We start from the raw sequence: 11,108 nt of genomic DNA, 5'->3' as shown, positions 1-11,108 counted from the left end.
ATACACACACACACACACACACAAAAAAAAAAAGAGCAATGATGATAAGACGTTGAATCGGTAAGATTACCGAATGAACAATTCTGAGCACTTTTATAAAAAAAAAAAAAAAAGAAGTAACAATTATTGTCATCGATACCAAATCTGAAAAGTTCCAGAAGAAGTACTGAACGGTCTCATGGTGACCGCCACAGAAATAACATTTAAGATCAATATGTCTCTTTTGATCGTTGACAAGTTTTCAGGATTGTTTATTTCATGATAAACCGTCACTTTTCAACACGGACTGAGATATTAATTCATAAGTCCGTGCTTTGCAAAGAGTTCTTACCTATCTATGGTAATAACGTGCAACCAGTGATATGTAAACAGTACTGTATAGGCGCTTTCACACCAAAAAAAAAAGTTAGTTAATCAATAATAATAAAAAAAAATAATAAAACGAGTTAATCATAACACTTCCGGATTGATCTTCCGCCACTCGTACGTGCTGACGTACACATCTAAGCCCCGCCTCCCACTGGCCCTGACGCACCAGTTACGTCTGGCCGTAAAAAATAGAAACTTCCAAGATGGCCGAGTCCGTGGACTCCATGCATTTCGCAGCGAACAGCCAAACAAATTCCCCCCAAACGCTGTTAGCTAAACGGCCGCCGGAGAGCCGACCGCAGTCTTCCAGCGACATTCACCCGCCACCCCCAAAAAAGGTCCGCCTGGAGGAGAAGCGGCCCAAGCATCGGAAAGTCAACGGAGAGGTGTGCGCAGGGGAAAAACACAACGGGAAACCTAGTTATGGGAACCCAGCGAAATGGAGTTTTGGCCCGGCCAAGGCGAGCCACTCTACCGCCCCCACTGCCACCGCGGTGCTGGTGCCAGGAGTAATAGCGACTCCCGCACGGAAAATCTTCAAAATAAGCAACTTCCTCGCCTCGCCGTCCAAAGAGAAACGGGCGAAGGAGAAGCGACATAGGGAGAAAAGCGGCGAAGCGCAGCGCAGTTCGACCGCGGCTGTGGAGAAAGTCAGCCCCGCTAGCTGCCATACAAAGACCGAGAACGGCGAAGTGAAGGCGCTACAGAGAGGTAAGACTGAGCCCATTTCGCGCTCCCCATTCTTTTCACTCTCAAATACCGAGCAAACTCTTTGGTTGCGATTAAAACATCTGTTGAAATATTACATAACGGGGCTAGTGCCGCAGGCCACTGTGTGTGCGCGTATCAGGCCCCGAATGCAATGCAATGCAATGCATGTGGACCACTCGCTCACACGTGGAAATGTTTGTACCTTTATCGCTTCAGCATGGATGTGAATAACAAGCGTCACTTTGGTGCCTTTTTTTCCTGCAGATCACAACAGTAAAGACAAGGAGCGGGACAGTAAGAAGGAAAGGAGCAGCAAAGAGTGGAAAAACCACAAACTACCGCCAGAACGTGACGTCTCAAAGGAAAACGGGGAAGTTATGTTCCCTCCTCAGAGAGGTAAGCAAAAACACCCCCAGCTCACATCAAAGCCTGGATTTATACTGTACATCCAAGCGCCCAATTCCCATTTAACATCTCCAGTGAACACACTTTCATCGCAAGATATACATTGTAGATGGCAATGGTGAAAATCTGACAGAGAGAGACTGTAATATATTTATGTAGTTTTACTCCTCCCATGCACGGGTTAAACATTCAAATTAGTGTAAACATACTTTTAAAAGTATTCCTTAGCCCCTGTTGTCACTGTCTCACTGCTGAAATTTGGAGACTATCATATAACATCACCAGGGGTGTGCTCCAAAAATCGATACGGCAATACATCGTTGTGGGCCTCATTACAATACATGTATCGATACGCAGGTGTCAGAATCGATATTGCTTGTTAACTTTAAATAGGCAGTTATGTCGTAGAAGTGCAGCAAAGGAGCGCAGTTGGGGAGCAGACAAAAGGGACATGAGCCTTGGGTGTTTAGTTTGCATTAGGGCTGAACGATTAATTGCGTTTGCGATTAAACCGCGATTTGAAAACACGCGATTACGTAATCGTGAAAAGGTGCAATTTAAATAATCATTGAAAGGGAGCGGAAGGAGGGAGAGAAGGGGAGCAGGAACGTCACCGCTGTAACTAAAGTCTGGCGTCGTAAGTGCACGTAATTTTGGTGAGGTTTTTTTTTTTCTTTCTTTTTTTTTTTTAAGACTAGTGTCTAACATGTTTAAGGGATACTTCACTTATTTAGGCCATTATAGCAATAAAAAGTTAATATTTTTCCTCTATGATTTTGCAACTTGCTGTCGACTGAAAGTGACATCACAAGGGCTCAGTTAACCAATCACAGCTCACCTGTTTTCTAGGTTTGGTCATGTGACTTTCACAAGCTGAGCTGTGATTAGTTACCCGAGCCCTTGTGATGTCATTTTCAGTTGACAGCAAGTTGCAAAATGTGTTTTTAAAGGTACTAATTTCACGTGAAAAATAATGAAAGTATCAAATTAATTATAGGCAAAATCTTAAAGTTGGACTGTTGAAAAAAAAAATAGTCAATAAAGGGTTTTAATGTGTTTGATCTTGGTTTTCAAACAACACTTCACCGTTGTGAGTTATGATTTTTTTTGGCTGCCATAATGTCGCATGTCAACTGATTGTACATGTACACGCAAGTGTGCGGCAGCGGCTGATAAATTTGAGTTGTCCTATGAGGCAAAATAGATCTGCATGTGGCATCTGGATCTGCATGTATGTTGTCGTCCGATTTCATGAATGAAAATTAGGACGGACGAAAGGGTTGCTTGTCATTATGTCTCACCATCATGCAGCTTCTTTTAATATACATGTATTGTAGCGTTGGTGAACTAATCAGGCCAAGTGGTGAACAAACAACAACAACTCTTTTATGACAATTTGCAAGTAACTGTCGGCCGCAACCACGCCAGAACACAACAGCTGCGAACGCGCTTAGCTTACCAAAGCAAAACTCTGTGTTGCCTTCACGGCCCGTCAAGACCATGGGAAACTACCCAACCTGCGACCCACCCCACAAAGATTGCTATAGAATGCTAGTGGTTTTTGAAATCAAATTGGAAACTGTCATGTCATATATGCAGATATAATTTTCTTTGACTACACTTGTGAGAGTTTAATGACTGGAGATTGCCAAGTTTTAGTTTTTAAATATATGTATAGTAGGGGTGTTAAAAAAATCGATTCGGTGATATATCGCGATACTACATCGCGCGATTCTCGAATCGATTAAAAAAAAATCGATTTTTTATTTATTTATTTTTTTAAGAGCTCAGAATTGTTCATTCGGTAGTCTTACCGATTCAACGTCTTATCATCATTGCCTTTTTTGTTGTTTTTTTTTTGTGTGTGTGTGAATCGATTTTTAAACTTCCATTTTTAATGGAAAAATATTCAACAAAACGTCTGGCTTCGGGTTAGGATTCACACCTTGAGCATGGAAGAATGTTATATGAACGGAACATTAAGCCTTAATATTTTATTTTAATGCTGTTCAAACATAAAACAGATTACAACCTCTAAAAGACTGAAATTTCAGATAAATAAATAATACATTTTCATATAAATCTTACACTCTACAAGCTTACTGATTAGTATTTTCAAAATTTGAATGAAAAAAAATCGCAACAATCGACATAAATTCGTATCGGGATTAATCGGTATCGAATCGAATCGTGACCTGTGAATCGTGATACGAATCGAATCGTCAGGTACTAGGCAATTCACACCCCTAATATTGTATTTATTGATAAATGATAACTTATCTTAAAGGAAGGCTCCTTTAATTTTACATGTATGGCTTGATTGGCAGTAAATAGTTAGTATAGCTACGAAACATGCATAAGAGCTGAAGAATACACTCCTATATTGATTTATTTAACTTTTTTCAACATAGAAGTACTTCCGTGTTGCAACGCCCCCAAGTGGTGACGTCACTAGTGTGTATACTCGCTTGGGGAACAGTAGTTCACGCAGACATAACAACGAGGAAGACACAAACGTCAGTTATGCCTTACTGTATTGCAAAATTTTGCAAGGCGTCGGCAAGGAAAAACCCGCGAGACCCCCCCCAAAAAAAAAAAAAAAAAAAAAAGCTACTTGAGTAGACAATGGTTTGTTTGCTAAGTGCTGTCAACCTCCCGAAGGACAAGCAGGCGTGCGCGCAGCGAACATTTCAGGCATGAGGACTTCGAATATATGTTACAATTTGAGATGGGGTACGCCACACGCCTAATACTAAAGCCCAACGCAGTACCGAGTATCTTTAAAGAACCAGACGTGGGAAATAATCAAGCCGATGGAGGAGCCGCAACTGCTAGCAACACGGAGCCTTCACTCTCACAACAGCAAATCGAGGTCTTACTACGGCCACTGAAAGATCTCGGAGAAGCGAAGCAAATTTAAAGCGAAAGGTAGGCATGTTTCGGGGGTGGGGGGGCATTGGTTATTATACTGCACGGACTGTTTTATTTCATAATTCATTTGAAGGTGGCCAACGCAGGGGCACGTCGGCACGTTACCGTAATGCACAGTATTAACAATCGTTGGGGCGGCTGGCTTGACTTCGTCTTTTCGAGTGGCGGCTGGCCTGACCGCAGTGGGACGCTACGCAAAAAAGAAAAAAAAAACAGCTAGGGGAGGTTGGGTGCTGTAACGACGATACATTTAATTTTACTATTTTTTCTTTTTCCTGAAATATTTCGTCAGTTCCACACGTTTTGCATTGCTCGTACTGTGTGTCACTTTACCTGTTGGATATTTGCTCCTCCAAGACTTTTCTTCTTCACATCTTTCATCGCAACCAAAGCTATCCTGAGAATGTCTATTTAGTATTGCCATGTTGAATGTCTGATGTTCCAGGATGCAGTTGAGATTGTCCGCAAGGAACCGATCCTCGAGTTCTTTCATTTCCAGACAGCACACATTCATTAGCGGATTGTCCATTCCTGCAGCTCCCGCACGAGCACCACTCACCCCCCGCCTGATTCACTCGTTCGTCAAAGTTTATTTTGTGCCCGAAAAGACCATCTGGCGCCACAACTTTCACACCAAGGCAGACTTTCCTTCGGTAGTGTTATTTTGTCGTGTTGGCTCGAAGCGATAAGGTTTAATCCTTCCGGGTTTGACGCTAGATGCACGGCTGCGTTGCATAGTGCTTCCATAGTGTAGCGTTTACACACTAGTGACGTAAACATCCGGGTTATTTAGTCACGTGTAACAAACATGCCGGCGTTCGATTCATTTTAACAATGGTTTAAAAGTTATTAAATGTACATAAAAAAATAATCACGTCACCAAATTAATTATTGAAAAAGTAGCAACTTTTTGCTGCTAAAAATGGATCAATAAGTAAAGTGTCCCTTTAAGATCCTGTAATCTGTAATAGATCTGATAGTGTTTATTATAATTAACTTTTTGTTGGGTAAAAAATTCATTCAAAAGGACAAAAATAATCGCAAATGATATCGCAATCGCAGTTTATTTTTTTTCGGGGGTGGGGTAGTGGGGTGTCGCAATTAGATTATTTTCCATAATCGTTCAGTCCTAGATTGCATTATAGCCTACTTATTTTTTGAAAAATGTGTAGCTTACGGGGGAAGTCTGTTTTAAAAAATAGCCTATAGTGATTGGATACTGTGTCTTGCTAAGAAAAATTTAAAGGGTGGAAGAATAAAAAAAAACAAAAAAAAAACTTTTAAACTTAACATGGTAGATGTTTCTGAATTTTTTCATGCAACATTCTCCCCAAATATTTCAAATAAGCACTTTTTAGAGCTGTAATTTAATACTTTGATATTATTACTCATATCGGCTCATGATTATTCATAAATTTTCCCCCGTGTGTTTGTGAAAACTGTTCCTTGCTCTGCAATGCGTGCACATTTGGACCAGGCATGCCGCTTGGTGGTAAACCAGAAGAGCTGCTAAAACATTTTTGCCATCCAGCATAACAATCATATCATTTAGGTATACATGACTTTTACAAGAAATATGCAAGTAAATTAATGTAAAATAATGGGATATGTATCGCCTTGAAGATCATGTATTGGGATACATATGTATCGTGGTATGTATCATATCGTGATTCGTAGGGATGAGTACCTTTCACATTTGAACCGATACTGTTCCGATACTCGGTACCTGGGAATCGATACCGGTACTCAACGGTCCCAATTTTTGGTATATTTGTGCTCTTGTTTTCGTTTTATTTATTTTTTTATTATTATTATTTTTTTTTTCAATTTTATTTATTTATTTAGATGTAATAAATGTTCATCTTTATGTAACAGTATTTTTTTCTAATCAATTTAACAATTACTTTTAAATATATAAACTTTGACAAATAACAAAAATGTAAAACAAATGAGCCAGAGAGCAATAGTAAAAAAAAAAAAAAAAAAAAAAAAGTATAACAGTAAATATATAAATTAATAATTGCTGTTTTCGTTTTTTTGTGCAGTTATTTTTCCAGAACACAAAGGCTGCCACACCGCAATGAGTTTGAAGTTCCAACCCACTTTGCACTCAATATAGTAAAAAAATAAACTAAAATTTATTTACGTGATTTATTTATTTTACGTGAATCGATGCTCGGAAGTACCGATCCCAATCGATACTTACCACAAAAGTGCCGTCTTCGGTACCCATCCCTAGTGATTCGTGACCCCTGAATCTTGATATGTATCGTATTGTTGAGGTTGTTGGAACTGCCCAGCCCTAAACATTACTATTGCCGCTTTTCCATTACCCCGCACGGGACGCCACCACACCACACCACACCGTACCTCACGGAACGACACCACGTGGCCGCTATTGCGGGATCAATTGAACTGTCCAAGTTTGCACACCCGTAGTGTGACTCTACCATAACATTTCACGAGTGGCAAGTCGTGGCAACATTGAACCGTTGCAACCATTGATACTTAAAATTTCATATCGATCACCATCGGTTAAATATTGCGATCTTGATTCCACTAGTGGCTCGCAAAGCTCGTCGCCTACGCTATTTCGAATGGTGAGCTCAGCCTCATTCATTTAACTGCGGCTCGAGCTCTCATTTAAGTGAATGGGAACACACGACTAGGCACGCAGTGTGTATTCGCAATCTTTTTCTTTTTTTTTAAATAAACCACTAACATTACACGTCCATCCATAAGTACCTTTTAAATGGTAAGTGTAGTTCAACGTTGTTGTAAAACATTATATTTGTTATTAAAAATTATATTATTGTTGTTGTATATTATTATTCAATTTTTAATGTGTCTCAGACATTAAAACATACTTTTCGCGGATGACACTAATATATTTTATAGTAGTAATAATTACAATGAGCTTTTGAGTACTGTGAATAATGAACTTGAAAAAATAAAAATATGGATGGATATGAATAAATTATCGTTAAATGTAGAAAAAACTAAAACAATAATCTTTAGTATTTAGTAGGGGTGTCACGATTCGCCAACTCCACGATTCGATTTAAATTTCGATTTTGGGGTCACGATTCGATTTTTTTTTCGATTTTTTTTTTTTTTTTTTTTTTCCCGCTCCCCCACTTTATAACACAGAGGCATATGCTTCTGTAGGCTAAGGCTAGTCTATGATCATTGGTTCTATTCATTGTACAGTAAATCTTATTTCAAAAGATCGGCTACATATAGGTGATGCAATTTCCATATTATTTTTGTGTAAATTTATGTAATATATGATAATTGACATTAGGCAGGAATGATCAAATTCAAAGAATTTATTTACAATATAAAGTTAACCGTCTTGTTCTCACTGAAGTGTAAAATAAAAAATAAAAAAACAAAAACAAAAAGTCACAGTGGGTGCCTGCCATCTATTGACTGTTTTTGGTTACAACAGTGTGCTGTGCGTTCCTCTTAAAATAATGTGCAATGTGCAACAACAACAAAAAATATATTGTATCCAAAGTCATGGAACAAATACAGCCTGAACAAACTATATCCCAACATTTACAGTTGCTGGGCATACTGTAGCGTGGTTCAAGTACACTAATTAAATGTTTGAATCCAGCGTTTTCCAAGGCTGCAGGTCTGCTGCTATAAATAGACCTATGGATCTGGCGTTTCGCGCGAGCTGAAGTGTGTGGAAGTTTCACTGTAAATGAGGATGAAATAGTTGGTTGGACCGTTGTTTTCCCACTTCTAGTTGAATTTGATAAATCTAAATCTTTGTGATGCCTGCGTAAATGTCCCGTCATGTTTGTCGTGTTTCCCGTTGCCTGGCGGCTCGGGCCCGCCGCCGGCTCCGCTCCCCTAGTATGTATGTGTGTGTTTGTGTCGGCTGGTGCCCGTATAATGGTACTTCAGTTTGAATGCGCCAGCGCGACACTCTGATTGGAGGACTGTGCCAGCGCGACACTCCGATTGGACGACTGTGCCAGCGCGACACTCCGATTGGACGACTGTGCCAGCGCGACGCTATTGTGTATCCGTGTATTATACCCCTATTGGTTATTGTTTCTCCTCCGTTCTGTCAGTTCTGTCAAATGCGGTTATTATTTGTTCACCTTCCACTTTCACTCCCTTGTCAAACCCCTGCCTGAAATTTCTATTAAAACTACTCAGATGTTAAAGTCGACCCGTGTTTATCTACTCTATATTTTCTGTTATTGTGTTACTTCCCTTCCCCTTGACGAGCCGGGCGTAACACCGTGGCCGAGTACAGTACGCGCACATAGCATATCTTGCAACTGTGGTCTTTTTATCGACAACGTGAACGTTGTCGACATAACTCACCGGGAACGCAAAATGTTGCCAAACTGGTGACGAGAGAAGCGGGAGCGGCTTGAAGCACCATTGCTGTGTCTGTCCGCGCTTGCCATCATGACTGCAGGAGAAGTCAGCTAACAAGTGCCGTTAGCTAGTAGCTGAATGGCTGCGTCTCATTTGCTTTCCTGGGAGGTGGCGGTGGCGGCGGTGCCGGCGGGCGCGGGGGGGGGGGGGGGGGGGGGGGGGGGGCATCGAATCGTGTGTCCTCTCTCTATTTCGATGCTCGAAATCGTGACGTAATTTCGATCGATTTCGATAAAAAATCGAAATCGTGACACCCTTAGTATTTAGGGCCCGAGCAGCGACCGCTGCGAGGTCCCTATTGTTCCTGAAGGAATTCTTATTATTAGGGCCCGAGCAGCGGCGGCGGCGGTGCCGCTGCGAGGCCCTATTGTTTTTGTAGGAATTCTTCTTCTTCTTATTATTATTATTATTAGGGCCCGAGCAGCGGCGGCGGCGGTGCCGCTGCGAGGCCCTATTGTTTTTGTAGGAATTCTTCTTATTATTCTTCTTCTTCTTATTATTCTCCGCAAACAATCGCATTTTTGAGACACTAAACGTGACCGACAACTCACCAAACTTTACACGCACATCAGGCCTGGCGAAAAATTTGATATTTTAAAGTCGCCATACATGATAACAGAAAAATGGCTCCTTAGCGCCCCCTACATAGGTTAAACGGATCCCTGTCCCGCTACGATTGTCCGACGGCTATGAAAATTGTGTGGCACCTGTAGCACATCCCAATGAACAAAAACCTCTTTGAAGTGTGTACCCTAAAATAGACAGAAAGTGAGGTATGAGTATTTAAATGTCCAATTTTTGCCAATTTTTGCACATTTACAGGGGTCATACTTTTGCCCGCTTCTCCTACACGGTTAACCCGATTGACTTCAAACTTGGGATGTACCATCTCAACACCTGGGACAACATCATTGTGAAAAATGAAAAGTTTTTGATATACTATATGACGGCGGCGGCGCATCAAATTTAGAGTTTAAAAATTCTTACTTCACGAGGCATTGCCGGTTGTACGTTTAATCTAGAGCTACGAAAATTTGTACACATATGTAACAGACTATGACCTACAAAAAACTCTTCTTGAACCATATGCTAAACCTAACAGGAAGTCCACCATTTTGATTTATTTTGGAACGTGTTGCCATTTTTTTGGCCATTTCATTGGGGTCTTATTTTAACGAACTCCTCCTACAGTGTTTATCCGATCATCTTCAAACTTGGTGTGATTCATCTTAAGATGTTGAAGATGAAAAGTTATTGAAAGCTTTGTATTTCGTCGCACGCTGTTGTCATGGCATGCACTGTTTGCAAAGGAAAAAAAATATCCTTAAAGAAGCATTGCCAGTTGTACGAAGCAGCTAGAGCTACGAAAATTTGTAGACATATGTAACAGCCCAAGATGTACAAAAAACTCTCTTGGTGCCCTGTGCTAAACCCAACAGGAAGTCCCCCAGGGGCCGGGCATCACATTTTGAGCTAAAAAAACTCCTCTTTAACGAAGCATTCCCGGTTGTATGTTTCACCTAGAGTTACCAAAATTTGTAGAGGTATATAACAGCCCTCGATTTACAAAAAACTCTTTTTGAACCATATGCTAAACCTAACAGGACGTCCGCCATTTTGATTTACTTTGGAATGTGTTGCCATTTTTTTTGGCCATTTCATAGGGGTCATATTTTAACAAACTCCTCCTACAGAGTTTATCCGATCATCTTCAAACTTGGTGTGATTCATCTTAAGATGTTGAAAATGAAAAGTTATTGAAAGTTTTTTATTTCGTCACATGCTGTTATCGTGGCATGCACTTTTTGCAAAGGAAAAAAATCCTTCTTAATGAAGCATTCCCAGTTGTACGAAGCAGCTAGAGTGACGAAAAATTGTAGACATATGTAACAGCCCAGGATCTACAAAAATGTCTCTTGGTGCCATGTGCTAAACGCAACAGGAAGTCCCCCAGGGGCCGGGCATCACATTTTGAGCTAAAAAACTCCTCTTTAACTAAGCATTCCCGGTTGTACGTTTCACCTAGCGCTATGATAATTTGCAGGCATACATAAGAGCCCACGATGTACAAAAAAGTCTCTTGGAACCATGGGCTAAACCAAACAGGAAGTCCGCCATTTTGATTTATGATGGGATTTGTTGCCATTTTTTGTGGCCTTTTTCAGGGGTCATATTTTAACGAACCCCTCCTACAAAATTTATCCGACTGTCTTCAAACTTGGTATGTTTCATCTTAAGATGTTTAAGATGCAAAGTAATCGAAAGTTTTTTATTTTGTCACACGCTGT

At 40.5% G+C, this 11,108-nt stretch overlaps 1 protein-coding gene across 1 annotated transcript in view; it reads left to right on the top strand.

The window, feature by feature from the left end:
• Window positions 1-507: 507 nt before the first annotated feature.
• The window catches only part of LOC144015563 (lysine-specific demethylase RSBN1L-like), a 92,089-nt gene continuing 81,488 nt past the window's right edge, over window positions 508-11,108 (top strand). The window contains exons 1-2 of the mRNA XM_077515668.1: window positions 508-1,080; window positions 1,345-1,476. Of these exons, the coding sequence (XP_077371794.1) occupies window positions 573-1,080; window positions 1,345-1,476 (640 nt within the window). The 5' untranslated portion in view covers window positions 508-572. The remainder of the gene's footprint in view (window positions 1,081-1,344; window positions 1,477-11,108) is intronic.

The sequence above is a fragment of the Festucalex cinctus genome, chromosome 3 (assembly GCF_051991245.1).
Source record: "Festucalex cinctus isolate MCC-2025b chromosome 3, RoL_Fcin_1.0, whole genome shotgun sequence".
NCBI classification, from domain to species: domain Eukaryota; kingdom Metazoa; phylum Chordata; class Actinopteri; order Syngnathiformes; family Syngnathidae; genus Festucalex; species Festucalex cinctus.
The sequence above is the reverse complement of the archived record's forward strand: the minus strand, read 5'-3'. Positions and strand labels throughout refer to the sequence as shown.